Source organism: Monodelphis domestica, chromosome 5 (genome assembly GCF_027887165.1).
Source record: "Monodelphis domestica isolate mMonDom1 chromosome 5, mMonDom1.pri, whole genome shotgun sequence".
NCBI lineage: Eukaryota > Metazoa > Chordata > Mammalia > Didelphimorphia > Didelphidae > Monodelphis > Monodelphis domestica.
The window spans coordinates 212,914,736-212,931,296 of NC_077231.1; the positions used below are offsets into that span (position 1 = coordinate 212,914,736).

The 16,561-nt window shown below is 38.7% G+C and overlaps 1 protein-coding gene across 3 annotated transcripts in view; it reads right to left on the reverse strand.

Annotated features, from left to right (window-relative positions):
* The window catches only part of ATP6V0A4 (ATPase H+ transporting V0 subunit a4), a 76,510-nt gene that overhangs the window by 23,955 nt on the left and 35,994 nt on the right, over positions 1 to 16,561 (reverse strand). For all 3 annotated transcript variants that reach the window (XM_056799746.1, XM_056799745.1, XM_056799747.1), the window contains 6 exons: positions 14,411 to 14,537; positions 11,164 to 11,246; positions 10,206 to 10,299; positions 3,903 to 4,115; positions 2,623 to 2,773; positions 1,251 to 1,390 (listed from right to left, as the gene is read on the reverse strand). In XM_056799746.1, the coding sequence (XP_056655724.1) occupies positions 1,251 to 1,390; positions 2,623 to 2,773; positions 3,903 to 4,115; positions 10,206 to 10,299; positions 11,164 to 11,246; positions 14,411 to 14,537 (808 nt within the window). The remainder of the gene's footprint in view (positions 1 to 1,250; positions 1,391 to 2,622; positions 2,774 to 3,902; positions 4,116 to 10,205; positions 10,300 to 11,163; positions 11,247 to 14,410; positions 14,538 to 16,561) is intronic.

The following is a 16,561-nucleotide window of genomic DNA, read 5'->3' on the forward strand; positions in this document are numbered from 1 at the left end:
ATTAAAATACACAAAGTGAAGTGAGTGCATCAGTTGCATTTAACCTATTTCTCATTAGTTCTTTAAACACTGGTCACTTTAGGGTTCTCCACACAACTTAGCACGAAGCTTAGAAGTGCTGGAGAGCCACAGAAAATGCCAACAGCTTAAGAACCCTCTTTGTAGCAAGACCATAGATTCACAATGGAAGAGTAGAGAAACAGTTAAAGGATATTTATAGGCTAAGTACAAGTAAAACACATTTAATTCGGGGGTTTTTTAACTATAACAAGCACATAAATTTTTTTCTTTAAAACAAATATCAAGTGAACAAAAATTTATTTTTTAAGCCCTTACCTCCTATCTTAGAATTAATACTAAGTATTGGAGTGGTAAAGTCTAGGCGATGGGGATTAAGTGACTTGCCCAACCCGGAAGTGTCTGAGGCTAGATTTGAACCTGGGATCTCCAGGTTTGGCTCTCTATCCTCTAAGCCACCTAGTTGCCCCTGAACAAGCATTTATTTATTAAGCACCTACATGCTTGACACTATGCCAAGCATTTTACAAACATATCTCAATTGATCCTTATAATTTTCTGGAGAGGTAGACTCTATTATTAGTCCCATTTTAGTTGAGGAACCCTAAGCAACAGAGGTTACATGATTCATCCAGGGCCACAGAAATAGTGTCTGATGCCACATTTGAACTCAGATCTTCTTGACTCCTGATACCCAGTTCTATCCACTGTATTATCTGGCTTCCTCTTTCTCTGGGAGAGAACAAAATGTTCATGAAAACAGAATTTTAGATCCAAAAGAGACAGGTAGCATCCTTTGGCTCCATATCTCATTTTAAAATTAAGTTTATAGAGATCATGGAGGTCCAGATAAGTTCAGTAACCTAGGAGGCTGTAGGGAATAGCATCTAAGTTCAAATCTTGCCTAAGATATTTCCTAGCTGGGTGATATTGGACCAGTCCCTTAACCTCTGTGATCCTCAGTTTCCTCAACTGAAAAAAGGAGAGGTAGGATAGGCCAAATGCCCTTCAAGGTCCTTAGAACTTTATATCCTTAGAATAAGTTCTAGGATAATTTATGGACACATATTTTCCTTCTCCAAGTTCACACAACTTGTGAGAAAGTATAGATAAAACTTAAGAGCTCCTGACTGCTCAGCCAGTGCTGTTCATTCCTCTATACAAAACTCCTTCCGTTTTGAGCTAAAAAATCCAAAAACAATCAGGTCAGGCATTTGGTGTTAGATACTCACCTCACCATTGTTCTTCTGGGCAAGCAAACTTTTTTCATTCATGACCATCCAAAGGGCCAAAATCAGCATGATAGCTCCATGGCCACAGTCTCCAAACATCACAGCAAACAGGAAGGGGAAAGTAATGATGGTGTAGGGGGCTGTTGGAGAAGAGGCAGAGCAGCAGATTGGGATCAAATTAAAACCTAGACATTTAATGCAAGAGAACTTTTCCAAGTCCTCTATTTCCATAACTAGTAAGTTATCTAGAGAAGAATTCCAAAGACACTAGTCATTTTTAGGATCATAGAACCAGAAAGGAAAGAAACTCTGAGTCAACCAATCCACAAGCATTTATTATGTTCTCTCAGTGATGACCGGCAGCACGTGTAGTCTACTTTTAGATAGCTAGCTTTGATGAGGATGATGATGGTTAGACTTTGTGTCATTCTCCATCGCTGGGTGTCCAAGAACACCAGGAAATCATTATGGAAAGGATCTCATTATGAGATCCAGAACAAGAGAGATATACTGATTCTGGGGTGACCCAATAAACATGGTTATTGTTACCAACTGAGATGACATGGAAAAAAATCTGGCATCAAACCATCTACAAAATGAGCTGTGTGGCGAGTCCTTGCTGAACACCTCATCCTGCTTACAGAAACTCCCTTAAACCCCAGGGCCAACAAAAAGAAGACACACCATATTTGAGACCTTCAACACCTCCTCCATGTAAAGCCAAGAAAACAAGAAAAGAAGCATTTATTAAACACGATGTGTCAGGCATTATGTTAAGAACTGTATCTTGATATTCAGATTGTGCTGCCTCTATGCCTCCGGTTCTCCCATTGGTACCATATGAACTCTGGAGATGGTTATCACCTACACCAGAACTATCTATGAGAATTCTGTCCTTCTCCATTCTATTCTACATCTAGATTTGACTGGTTGTGAGCAGAGAGGCTATTTCATGAAGATAAAGATAGAAAGAAAACACAACTTCCCTACCCTAGCTTGAAGGGAAATTGGTTATGACATCAAAAAGCCATGTTGCTCTGAATTTGAGCATTAAGCTTAGGCGATCACCACTAATAATGAGCATTTCACTTGTCCAGAGGTGCTTTTTTTTTTCCTTTGAGACTGAAAATTATGTGGCATTCATGAAACTACAAGAAAATTAGATGTGATCTTCAATGGATTCAAAGAGTTGTTCTGATGCTTTGATGAAGGAAGTAAAATATGGATTGGACAAGTTAAATGTTTAACATTACAATAAGGATAAATTCTTACCTAAGAGCATCCTGAACATAAATGCCATCTTATGAACAACATGGTGTTATTGATTTGATGTCATTGACTAAACAGTTAAAATACCCTGAGACCCACTTACTTGGATTTATCTCCCGGTAATTCCCTACCCCATAAGCATCCACGATATTCTGGAAGCTAGCAGTGAATTTAGTAGTTCTATTAAAGGTAGGAGGAGTTGTTTTCATTTCCACTGTTGTCATGATGGGGACAATGGGTGAGCCACTTCTCTCCTGAAAAGAGAAAAAAAATCAATTTTGATTCAATTAAAATAAAAAAGCAGTGACTCAGTGGATTGAGAGTCAAGCCTAGAGATGGGAGGTCTTGGATTCAAATGTGGCTTCAGTCACTTCCCTAGTTGTGTGACCCTGAGCAAGTCACTTAACCCCCATTGCCTAGCCCTTACTACTCTTCTTGATTCCAAGACAAAAGGTAAGGGTTTAAAAAATTAAAAAAAAAAAACTATTAAGCACCAAGTGTTGGCAAAGTCTTTTGCTAGGCATTTAAGATACAGAGAGAGAGAAAGAGAAAGGAAAAAGAAAAAGAAAAGCTAAGCCTGCCCTGAGGAAACTTACATTCTACTGGAAAATATAATACCAAAACAGACAATTTGAAAAGGAAAAGAGTGTGAACAAGTAGGTGATCAGAAAAAAAATTAGGAAAAAAAATAAAGGAAATGGCATCCAAATCTAAGTCTTAAAAGAATTCTAAGAGGCAAAGAGACAATAAGCCCAAAGATCCCTATTAACTAGAAGAAGGACTCACTATTTAACAAAAACGCTTGGAAAAACTAGAAAGCAGTCTGCCAAAACTATTTTTTAATTACTAAGATAAGCTAGGTGGTAGTTAGAGCTCTTGACTACAGTACTGGGCCTTGGATCAGGAAAATCTAAATTTAAATCTAGGCTCAGACCCTTACTAGATCTGTGATCTAAGGCAAGTCACTTAAACTCTGTTTGCCTCAGTTTTCTCATGTATAAAATGGAGACAATAACAGCACCTACTCTCCAGGGTTGCTATAAAGATCAAAAGTGCTTAATAATTGTAAAGCACTTAGCATAGTGCCTGGCACATAGCACTATGTAAATATTAGCTTAGAAGATACAGTTTTGCTCACCAAATTAAGTATGACTCAAAGGTCAACATTCCCCAAGTATTTTCCAAGGAATCCAAGTAAAGAATAAAGCAGTGGAGCAGTTGGGCCAGGAACTGGCAGCTTTTCCATTAGCTCACTTTGTGATCTTGGCACTTTGGCCAGGGAACTGGGGCAAAAGAGGTAAAGATACTTTATGAGTCAACAGAGGCCACCAAGCCGCTTCTTTAAAACTCCCTTCTGTCCACTGCTGCTCTCTAACTACTTACAACTCCTTGCTGTAATGCCTTTTTGATGGACATGGTGTCTGCCACTGGGAACCAGATCTCAGCGATGACACACTGCTGGGTGACATCAATGTTGCAGGAATTTAGGACGTGGTATATGGCCTTCATTTTCTGGACTTTGATGCTCCATGAGTACCAATTGGCAGCAGCTTCCTGTAGCAGGCGCTGACGATGTGATTCTGTTTGGGTGATGACCTACAAGACCCAAACAAAGAGAGAGAGAACAATTATACACCTGCAAACAGTGGGAACCAGGGACGTGATTATAGTCAAGAAGCAATCTTGACTTCCACTGGGCTTGTAGAACATATATGGTTTGTGGGAGTCACAGAGCACTTATATATACTCATGGATTACTTGGGTCTATGTCTTAATCATCTCCAGCCCCAGGACCAGAAAACTGAAAGGGATCTTTGAAGTCATTCACTCTAATCCCTTCACAGATTCAGATACAGAACTGAGATGAACCCCAAGAGTTATTAGTTCAAGTCCACGATGTAAGAAATGAAGAAACTCAGGGAGGCTAGCCCAGTCACCCTGGGAATAAACTCCAGATGATATTTGAACCCAAGCCCCAGAAATTGAAGCCCAAAGGGAGTTTGTGACCTTCTCATGGCTACACTGGTAGCAGGAATAGTATTTGAACTCAAGTCCTAGGACTCCAAATTCCATGAAGGGGCTGATAGCTCCTTGGGTGGCAAGGACTGTCTTGTTTATCAGTGCATTTCCCATCATGTCTCTCACAGGCAGGAGGTACTCAACAAATATCTGTTTAATGCTTGAATGAATGCATAAGGCTGATTTGCTATCATGGTTTTCATTTCCAAATGACAGGCGGTCCTCTACATACTTCCCATTCTCAAACATGAAGGAATATGGCAGAAGCTTTAGTGCGCTTTTCTATTCTCCCTTGTGAGGTTTTCTACCTCTGCCAAAGTTCTCCTCCAAAGCCTCACTTTGTCATATAGGAGACCCTGGATTCCTCAAGTGAATCAGTAGAACACAAGCTTTGGTAGGTTCTATTTCTAAGAAAGATCTTGAGAAGAGTCCCATTTCAGTCCAACTCAATAAGCATCATCAAGTACCTACCATGATATGATTTCGGGTTTTGGTTTTAAAAGATGATTAATATGTAAATAGATTTTGAACAATGATACATGTATAACCCAGTGGAATTGCTCCTCAGCTCCAGGAGAGGGGAGTGAAGAGGGGAGGGAGACAATGTGAATCATGGAACCATGTAAAAATATATTTTTTAATTAAATTACATTAAAGTTTTTTTTTAAAGTACCTACTATGCATATGCCAGCATTCTGCTGGGTACTAGGAATACAAAGAAAGGAAATTAGGGAACAATCTCAGTCCCCAAAGACTATCAGAGAGACCTGTCTGGCTCAGGGCAAAGGAGCTCATTTGTCAGAAGGTTGACAGAAGAGTGGTGATGGGCAATGCTTAAACTTTACTCTCATCGTAACCTCCTCAGAGAGGGAAAGACAAGTATACTCAGTGGGGTATAGAATTCTATCTTACCCTACAGAGACCTAGAAGGGGAATAAGACAAGGAAAGAAGGAAGTAATTGGAGGGAGGGAGAGGGGAGATGACAAGAAGCAAAATACTGGTAAGGAGGAACAAAGAGAAAGGGAATGGAGCAGGATCTAAAGGGGATAATATGATGGAAGGCAATACACAGTTAGTAATCATAACTTTGAATGTGAATGGTATTAGTTCACTCATAAAATGGATAGCAGAGTGGAATAAAAAACAGAATCCTAATACATAGTGTTTATAAGAAATACATTCACATTTGAGGCAGGGTGACACACAGATTAAAGGTAAAAGACTGGAGCAGAATTTATTATGCATATCTACAAGCCAAAAAATAATAATAATAATAATTTATTGTGCATCATCTAAAGTAAAAAAAGCAAGAGTAGCAATCAAGATACCAGACAAAGCTAAATTAGAAATTGATAAGATTAAAAGAGATAAGGAGAGAAATTGCATTTTGCTAAAAAGTGCTATAAACAATGAAGTAATATCATTACTAAACATTTATTCACCAAATGGCATAGCATCTAGATTTCTAAAGGAGAAATTGAAGGAGCTTAAGAAATAGATAGTAAGACCACAGTAGTAGGGGATCTCAACCCTCTCCTTTCAGAACTAAATAAATCAAGCCAAAAAATATATAAGTAAGAGAAGTGAATAAAATATTGGAAAAATTAGAGTTGATAGATACCTTCTTCTCAGCAGTACATAGTACATATACAGAAATTGATCATGTACTAGGGCATAGAAATGTTGCAAACAAATGCAGAAAAACAGAATAAATGCAGCTTTTTCAGATCATAATACAGTAAAAATTATAATTAACAAGAGTCCATGGACAGGCAAATTTAAAATTAATTGGAAACTAAATAACAATTCTTCAAAACTGGTGGGTTAAAGCATGTCAACATGGAATTTAGGAATCCCAAACTTGTGGCCTAGTGGGATCTGATGAACCCCAAGTTTCAGGACTAGCTTAGAGGTTGGAGACCCCAAAGTTCGTACTTGTTCCCTGTTCTCATGGGAATCTACCCTGAAGGGAATCCCAGGCTAGCAGACTGAGTAGGGGACCCTCTGGGGAATGAGGATTCTAGTTGGGTGAGACTAAGCATATGCTAAGGATCCTTTAGTGTCCATTGTAAGTAGCCCCTTCTCTTACACCCTAGCCTCTAGCTATGATTCCTTTCCCAAGCTTGATTGTATCCTGTCAGTGTAGTTTGTACACTCCCGTTTCCTTGTAGCTATAGTGATGTCGATCATCTTTCTGTCCCTGGACTCCCCAAATGGTATATAGGTTCCCCAAAATCTTTTGTTCCTTGGAGTCCATCCTGAGTCGGTGGCACTCCCAGGGGTCAGTGACCAAAGTGGCCAGAGTTAAATCCGGACCCTGTTGTTGTGGCCTATTAGCACTGAACCCCTTTAGCCCTTGATTAAAGAGTGATTTTGACTATTTAATAGTTCTACATTTTTTCTATTTGACAAGCAGAAGAGCAATAAGGGCTAGACATTTGGGTTAAGTGACTTGCCCTGGGTCCCACAACTAGGAAATATCTGAGGCCAATTTTGAACCCAGGTCCTCTGAACTCTGGGCTTGGCTCTTTATCCACTAACTGTTCCTATAGTTAATTTTCCACACCAATTCACATTTATGGTTACACAATTCATCAAAAGATATAGAGGATATTGAGATGTTTGTATATTGTTTTTTTAATTTGACAAGGTAAAACATGAGGTCCTTCCACAAGATATCTCCTGAGCATTGATATGGTACTCCTTGATAGATATAATCATAGAGATAATTGATCAACAATCATCTGATTGTCAATATGGCAAGGCCCAGAGTAAGGATAATGCCTAAAGCATTTAACACTGTTACAAAGTCCTGCTACCCAGTCCAATAGGGAAAGAGATAATCTATAAACAGGAATATTCTTCAAATGTTCTTATGTATTGGTGAAAGGGAACAGTTTCAGCATAAGAAGAATTTAATAACTGATTATTCCCTTTCCCCATTATCCAATGAGTAGGTATAGATGGATTATAATCTGCATAAGAAGAGAATATCCAAGGAAATTTGGAATTATTCCCAAAGGGTTATAAAACAATGCCTCCCTTTTGATCCAGCCATACCACTAGGTCTGTATCACAAAGAGATTAAAAAAAAAAAAAGTGGGGGGGGGGGAATGACCTACACATACAAAAAGTTTGTAGCTACATTTTTTTGTGGTGGTAAAGAATTGAAAATTGAGGAGGTATCCAGCAATCAGGGAATGGCTGAATAAGCTGTGTTATATGTTAGTGATGGAATACTATTGTGCTGTAGGGAATGATTAACAGGATGATGTCAGAAAGAACTGGAAAGACCTACATGAAACTGATGCAGAATGAAATAAGCAGGACCAGGAAGAAGCATTATACACAGTAACTGAAACATTGTGGAATAGCCAAATGTGATACACTTTGCAATACAATGATCCAGAACAATTCTGAGGGACTTATGAAAAAGATAGCTATCTACCTACCAGAGAAAGAACTGTTGGAGTAGAAATGCAGTTGAAAACATGATTTATCACTTATTTATTTGGGTATAGGATTTGGGATTTTGGTTTTATAAGATTACTCTTACAAAAATAAATAACATGGAAATGGGTTTTAAGAGATAATACCAGTATAACCCAGTGGAATTGCTGGAGGGAAGGGAGGAGGGAGAGAACATGAATTATGTAACCATGGAAAACTTGTGTGTACATTTATAACTGGAATAAAATAAAGATTTTTGTTTTTAAAGGAAGAGAAGAAAAAAACCATCAGTATCTCCTTTAATACTTAGGTGAATTCATGACAGACATTGTCTGGGGGATTGAAGGGAAAACTATATGAATATCTGCTACTAAGATTGAGACAAGGGACATAGGAAGAACAAGCAAGAAAAAGTGTGATCATGGAGAGGAAAGAATGGGGAAAATCAAGGCAAATGCACACATCGAGAACACTTTTTATGAACTTCACCTATACGGAATGTCCAGAGCTCATGGTTCATGTCAGGCACATTTTCAGAGCATTTCTGAAGTTATATTTTTCTAAGAGCTTTCGTTTAAGTGAGAATTCTACAAAAGTGCTTTGGTAGTATAGGCAGAATGAGAAAGAAGGGTTTTAATCCCAAGTCCCATCTCTCTCAAAGCTAAAGAAAATGAGATAACTCTCAGGGCTACAGAAGTCAGGCTAAGGGATAACACTCCCTGCTGACTGCCCAAATTACCCAATTACTACAAAGTAAAGAATAATTCAACCTGCCATCTCCACTAGAGTCCCACTGATAGATTATAATAGTGTTTTGAAGAATCTACAAGTTTTCACTGTGTGACAGAGGATAAGAGGAGTCACAGAGAAAAAGTGCTCTCTATTACATGAAAAAAATTTCTTTTATATTTGATTTTTAATAAGGGGAACTGATAGCTACCATTTGAAGGAACACTGATTCCCAGGTGCTAATCTGCGCAAATAAGCCAGAGAAGAAGTACCAAAGCAATCCAGGACCTCTGAATCATGAGGGAGCCTCAGACACAAAGATTGCACCAGATGTCATTTATGTTATGGATGTAAAGTGGACTATTCTTCAGGAAATCTAGGATTTAGTGCCAGGCTACCCACCATCAACTAGCTGTAGGTTGTTGGGTAAGATTTCACCTTTTGGGCTTTCAATGACAAAGGGAAAAGGACACAGGAAGTCTAAATTGCTTCCTGGACTTCATTTTCTAGAATTCATTTTCTAGTATTCGATGATTGGTTATTTTATTGACATACTCACAGTTTCTATCTTTGGACTGATTATAAGGGCTCTCAAATCACTGAATGATAGAACAAATTGCAAATATTGGCACATGGCTGTCATGTGGTTATGTCCCACATTATATGTGATCCTTGCTCCCCTCAGCCAAATTTCAAGAGAATCTAAAAATAATAGCTGACATATTTATATAGTACTTTACAGTTTACAAACCATGTTCACAAACCTTCTCGTATTTGTCCCTTATTACAACCCCATGGGCTAAGTATTTCAAAGCTTATTATGCCCATTTTACATATAGAGAAACTGAGGCTTAGAGTTGTTAATTCAACAACTAGGAAAAGACAAGGGGTTAAGATTCCAATATTTATATATTAAAACCTAGGTTTTAAGATTCCAAATTGCATAATTTCTAGTATTATCCCCTTGTCTCCTTTTGGATGCTAAACACAATCTGGTAATAGCAAAAATAAAACATAGAACCTTGGGACTATGGATTTAGAACTTGAAGGGACCTGGCAGGTGAATACAACTCCTTCATTTTACAGATGGGGAAAACGAGGCAGAGAAGTTAAGTGTCTTACTCAGGGTCATGCAACTAATGATAATAGCTATTCCTAGCACTTTAACATTTTGCAAAGTGTTTTACAAGCATTATCTCAGTCAAACTTCACAGCAACCCTGTGAGGCAAGCATCATTATTATCCTCATTTTACAAATAACTTGTCCAGGGTCACAATGCTAGAGAACATCTGACACAAAATTTGAACTCGGATCTTCCTGACTTCTGGCCCAACACTCTATCTAACAACCTAGGAAGTATTTGAAGCAGAATTGGTTCTTATTTTACCCACTATTCCATATTGCCTCTGATGTGAACTTCATTCAAAAAAGGTCCCCGAGAATAATCACAACCACCCCCATTGAAAAGAAAATCACTCTTACTTACAGTATTTAAATCCTCCAGTCTCACATTGACGTTGGCCAACATGTCTCTTCGCTCAGCAGCTAATTCAGGGCAGGGATAAACAGAGGCCCTAAATCTGTGTGCCAAAGATGTTCCAAAGAGCATTACTGAGAAGAGCCTAGAGCATTTTTCTACCATATTTCAAAAGAACTTAGCCAATCTTAAGTGGCTATAGACTTGGTAGTATGAATGATTTCCTAGAGCAAAATTGAGAACTTCTTAGTAACTGGGAAATAAGTCCAAGACCTAGGCTTTCCCATTTTGCTCACTATAATTGGGAATCACCACTGGAATTCTAGTCCAAAAACAGCCTGCTTTTGAACTGGCAAACATCTGAGCAAATTAAGCAGTGAGGTGTTAGGGCAAGACTTGCGCCACACTGAAGTCAGAATTTCGTAATCAGTCCTTCTAGCTATAGATTTGTATGACTTGGTTCAGAATCTACAGGGAAATGCGAATTAACCCATTTTCCTTCCATTTGGCACAGGAGTTCTGAACAGAACTCTTTCTCCAAGGGATCCATGGGGTCGATGAAATTTCATGGAAAAAAATTTATATCTTTAATTCAACATACTGAGTTTTCGTTGGAATCATCTGTATTCTAAGCACTGAAAACATTTTTTCTGAGAAAGGTTCCTTAGGATTCACCAGACATCAACGGGATTAGTTTAGCAGCTGGCAAAAATTTGGTAGAGGGAAACATCTGCTTTGAACCACCTACAGATGATGTTTATGGGGACCCTCCCTGGAACTGTCTCTCACAGTGTAACTAAGTAATTAAGATCTGGTTGTATTCTCAGGTGTACCCTAAGAAAGGCAGATAAATGGCCACCAGAAACCTCTAGTAGTCCCTAAAATCTCAGCCCCATCAAATTTACTCTTTGCTCTAAGTCTCTCCATTTAATTGACACAGATTCACTGTGGAAATAGCCTTTCTTACCCGTCACAGATCTTCTTGATTTTCTTTCCGAGTTGGTCTCCTTGATAAAATACAATGAATATGTTCTTTTTCAGCTCTTCTTTCTGAAAGATCAGCATAGAATTTTTATTTGGGGGTTTTTTATTGAAATCTTTTGTTATATCAAATATTGAAATATTTCCTCTCCCAGAGGACTATCTCTTATAAAAAGGAAAGAGAGTTCCACAAAACTAACCAACCTGTGCATCTATATCATATGGAAAGTTCCACATGGGCAGTCCCTGACCCAATCTCTTTTATTTATTTATTAAATTTTTTAAGTCCTTATCTTCCATCTTAGAATTAATTTATTAGATTTATTAGAATTAGATTTAATTTTAGAATTAGAATTTAATTTTATTTATATATATATATAATATAAAATTTAAAATTAGAATTAATACTGTTCTAAGTCTAGAATCAATTGGTTCTAAGGCAGAAGAGTGGTAAAGGCTAAGCAATGGGAACTAAGTGACTTGCCTAGGGTCACACACCTAGTGTCTAAGGCCAAATTGAATCTAGGACCTCCCATCTCTGGACCTGGCTCTCAATACACTGAGGCACCCAGCTGCCCTCTGACCGAATCTTACAAAAGAGACACAGCCCAGAAATTTTTTAGCCATCCATTCTAATAATGGAACATGTAAACTTCAGTCCTTGCTAAATAAAATGTTTTCTTCACTGTCTAACAATCACCAACTTTGCTTAATGTAGATGATACAATGAATAGTAATAATAATAGGGGCTGGTAGGTGAATCAGTGGATTGAGAGCCAGGACTAAAGGAGGTCTTGGGTTCAAATCTGGCCTCAGATACTTCCTGTGTGACCCTAGGCAGGTCACTTAACCCCGTTGCCTAGCCCTTACTGCTGTTCTACCTTGAAACCAATAAACAATATTGATTCTAAAATAGAAGGTAAGGATTTAAAAATAACAATAATATTTATAATAATAATTAGCACTTATATTATTATTTTCTTTGCAAAGCACTTAACAAATGTTTCATTTTATCCTTATAATGTCCTGGGAAGTAGGAGGTCTTATTGTCTGCATTTTACATATGAGGAAACTGAGGCAAACAGAGAGACTTGATCATTTGAACTCTATCCACTGTATCATCTCAAGGCAAAAATTAGTGATTTATGAATAGAGCTCTAGACTCAAAGAGCCTTGAAGACCTGAATTAAAATCTAGCCCCAGATACTTCCTAGCTATATGACCGTAGGTCAGGCATTTAACTCTTTCAGTTTCTCCATCTTTAAAGTAGTCAAAATAGCACCTATGTCCCAGGGCTGTTTGTGAGTATGAAATGAGATCATATTTTGCAAACTTGAAAGGTTAATAAAAATGCTAGCTATTACTATTAAGTGTCATCTATGCCTTTGTCTATGGATATACTGTTCAACAGCATAAAACTGAACAGATAAAAATAATCAACATTTTATAGCATTTTTAAGATCTGCAAAGCACTCTACATCATCTCATTTGATCTGCACAACAACTTTGAGGGGTAAGTACTAGAATTTTTATTAATATCCTTATTTTATAGATAAAAAGTGAAGCAATGGGAGCAGGATTTGAACCCTGATCTTTAAGACTCAAGTCCAGCCCTCTGTGGCTTACTGGATCCACTAGAGACCTTTCCCCACTGGATGATCCTAGCAGTAATTCCAATTCCTTCATTTTAGAGATCGAGCAATCTAAATATTTATTAAGCAAATACCACATTGTGTTAAGTTCTAGGAATACAAAAAGAGACAAAAGATGGGCCCTGCCCTCAAGAAGCTTCCAGTCTAATAGGAAGAAAACAGGAAAACAAATATAAAAAGTGAGTCCCACAATCACATAAAGGGTAGGCAACTCTGTTTCCTACCCAATCGACATCAAGATAATTAGTGGCTGCTTTTTTCTTTCCAGGAGATGTTTTACTGATGATCCCTGTGGCTTCCCAATGCTTATTCCCCCCCCATCCCGGACAACTCCTCAGAAGCAGACGTTTAAATGATTTTGAAACCATGTCACTGTCTCTCCCTTTTGTCCACAAGAAGGGTACCAAACTTTGTCAACTGCTTCACCTAAAAATCTAAGTCTGATAATAAATATTTATAGTGGTCTAAGATAACATCTTGAGATTTGCAAAGCACCTTACACTATTTTATTCCCATAGCCCTGGAAGGTAAATGCCATTCATTATTGTCCCCTTTTTACAGATAAGGAAACTAAGTGACACACTTGGGGCTACACAACTACTGAGTGGCAGAGTTTTGTTGTTGTTCTTCCTCGTGACCCCATTTTGGAGTTGGCAAAGATGCTGGAGCCATTGCCATTTCCTTCTCCAACTCATTTTACAAATGAGGAACTGACCCCAAAGAGGGTTAAGGGACTTGCTCAGGCTCACACAGCTGGTGTCTGAGGTTGGATTTGAACTCGTCCTCCTGAATCCAAGTACAGCACTAAAGCAGAAAAATGCCATCACCACCTCCTGATAACAGTTTGCCCAAGTTTTAGGCATGACATCTGTTTTGGTTTTTTTGAGAAACCCAAATACATTACCAAATACAGACTGAAAGGGGGAATGGGTAAGAGACTCAATGGACAAAGAGCCAGGCTGGGAATCAGGAGGTTCCTGGGCTCAAACACAGCCTCAGACATTTTCTTTCTGTATGCTGGGCATGCCATTTAACCCGCATTGCCTAGCCCTTAGTACTCTTCTGCCTTAGAACCAATACTTAGCAGAGACAGGAGGTCCTGGGGTTCAAATGTGACGTAAGACATTTCCTAGCTGTGTGACCCAGAGCAAGTCACCTAAGCCCCCACTGCCTAGCCTTTACTGCATTTCTACCTTAGAATCAATACTTTGTAGAGGCAGGATGTCCTGGCTTCACACTGGCTTCAGACACTTTCCAGCTGTGTGTCCCTGGGCAAGTCACTTACCCCTCTTTGTCTAGCCCTTACCGCTCTTCTGCCTTAGAACCAATAGATAGTATTGACTCTAAGGTGGAAGGTAAGAGTTTGTTTTTAATTTTTAAAAAGACTGAAAAGAAACTAAAGTTATGAAGAGATGATAAATGTCATAGCAACAGCAGCATCTTTAGAATAAAATGCCAGAAAAGCCCATTTGGGCTCCTGAGCCCTCTAAACCCAGGGTTTCAGAAGAAGGGTAACCCTTTGGTGAGGAGTGTAAGGTGATGGACCAACAGAGAGAGAGAGGAGTGGCCTGAGATACCCACTGTGACAGGATCCTCAAGGAGGGTATCCATCTCAGTGTACTTCATATAGATGTTTCCTCGGCAAACTCGCCACAGTAAACGCTCAAAGGGACCCATTCTCTCCCTGTTTATGACACCAGCCGTGAACCTGAATAGTAAGTTATAAGAACAAAAATGTTCCTAAGTCATTTAGATATACTGTAACAGCTAAGGAAGCGTGGGGGAGACAACACAAAATCAGTCGTGGCAGCAGGAAAACACTGTTACTTATCTCCCGTTTCTTAACTCTGACCTGGGGAGCCTCTGGGAGGCTGTTTTCTCTTCTATAAAGCGGAGATAATAATATTTCTACAATCTGCTATTCAGCAGATTGTTGGGGGGGAAAATAACCTGTAAATGACCAAATTCTATGTAAGTATGAATTATGATGACATGTGCACTCATGTATTTGTGCATGGCTATGTCAGTATCTATCTGTGTAACTGAGTTATTTTGTGACACAAGGAAATAGACGAGTCTCATGAGACTTTTTTTAACCCTTATTTTCTATCTTAGCAACTCTAAGACAGAAGGGCAAGAACTAGGCAAAGAGGATTAAACAACTTGCCCAGGATCGCATAGCTAGGAAGCATCTAAGGTCAGACAGACCTGAATCCAAGTCCTCCTGACTCCAGGCTTAGTGCTGTATCCCCACTGTGCTTCCCTCCATCGTAAGACTTTAGTATACCCATCTATAAAATGGGAAGGGTCGATTTTGCAAAAACTCTTGGACAATCTCATATTCTTAAGATATTGCTACATTCTTTCAGACACATATTCATTCAAGGGGCACTTTGGTAGTGTAGGAGTAAAAATGAATAAATACTCCTAGTATTTAAAAATATAGGATTTTTTAAAAAATAAGTCACAAGAGAAGAAAAAAAAAGAATTCTTTCAGTCAAGTGAGCAGAGCAAAGAGAGCCAATGACTCACACCTGCAGCACTTTACCAAAAGCACAAGCTCTGGAGGAAAAAAAAAGAGCCCCTCAGCATGGGTCTCAACCAAATTTATCTCCCAAGCATCCTTATGTAAAATGAAGACATATAAAAGGATGCTGGGAATGTAGTCAGGTGTGGTAAATTTTCCAGGTTTGGAGTTGGAAAGACCTGGGTTCAAGTATAGCCTTGATGCTTCCTGGCTGTGTGATTCTGGGTAAGTCACTTAACCCCCATTACCTAGCTTATGGCATTCTTTTGTCTTAGAAGTCATATAGAAGAGGGGGCAGCTGGGTATCTCAGTGGATTGAGAACCAGGCCTAGAGACGGGAGGTCCTAGGTTCAAATCTGGCCTCAGACACTTCCTAGTTGTGTGACCCTGGGCAAGTCACTTGACCCCCATTACCTAGCCCTTACCGCTCTTCTGCCTTGGAGCCAATACACAGTATTGACTCCAAGACGGAAGGTTTTAAGGGTTTAAAAAAAATAAAAATAAAGAAGTCATATAGAAGGTAAGGGGTTAAAATAAAACAAATAGGCTAATTTAAGTTCCCTTTTCATCCTTGAAAATCTTCTCATAGTCTGAGAAGTATGGCAAAACAATATTCACATGCTTTAGCATATGGAGTAGCTATGTGGCTCAGGCCTGGAGAGAGGTGATCCTGGGTTCAAATCTGACCTCAGGTACCACCTAGATGTATGACCCTAGACAAGTCACTTAACCTCCAGTACCTAGCCCTTACTACTCATCTGTGTTGGAATAAATTCTTACTATTTATCCTAAGACAAAAGGTAAGGATTTTAAAAAAAAATAATTTCCACCATAAAATGACTTAGGTCACGTGTTCATGTCCTACCCTTTGTCTCTTAAATATACCAAATTATCTCTGCCACAAACCTTCATAAAATTTCAATTCACACTGAAACAATTACTACTCATGTTAATGGTCAGTTTTGAATTTGTGCTATTGTTTCTCAATAATTTTTTCCATTTGGTGTTTGAAACATCTATTGTTACTGAAAGGTGAGACGCAACTGGAACATCTGGAATGTCTTTTTTCCCCCTTAAGCCCACTTAAAAAAAGAACACAAACATTTGGCACCTGTATGTGACTGGTACAGTGTCTGGCACGTTGTAGGTGCTCAATATATGCCCACTCACTGATGCCAACAAGTTTTCTTACTGGAAAATAGTAT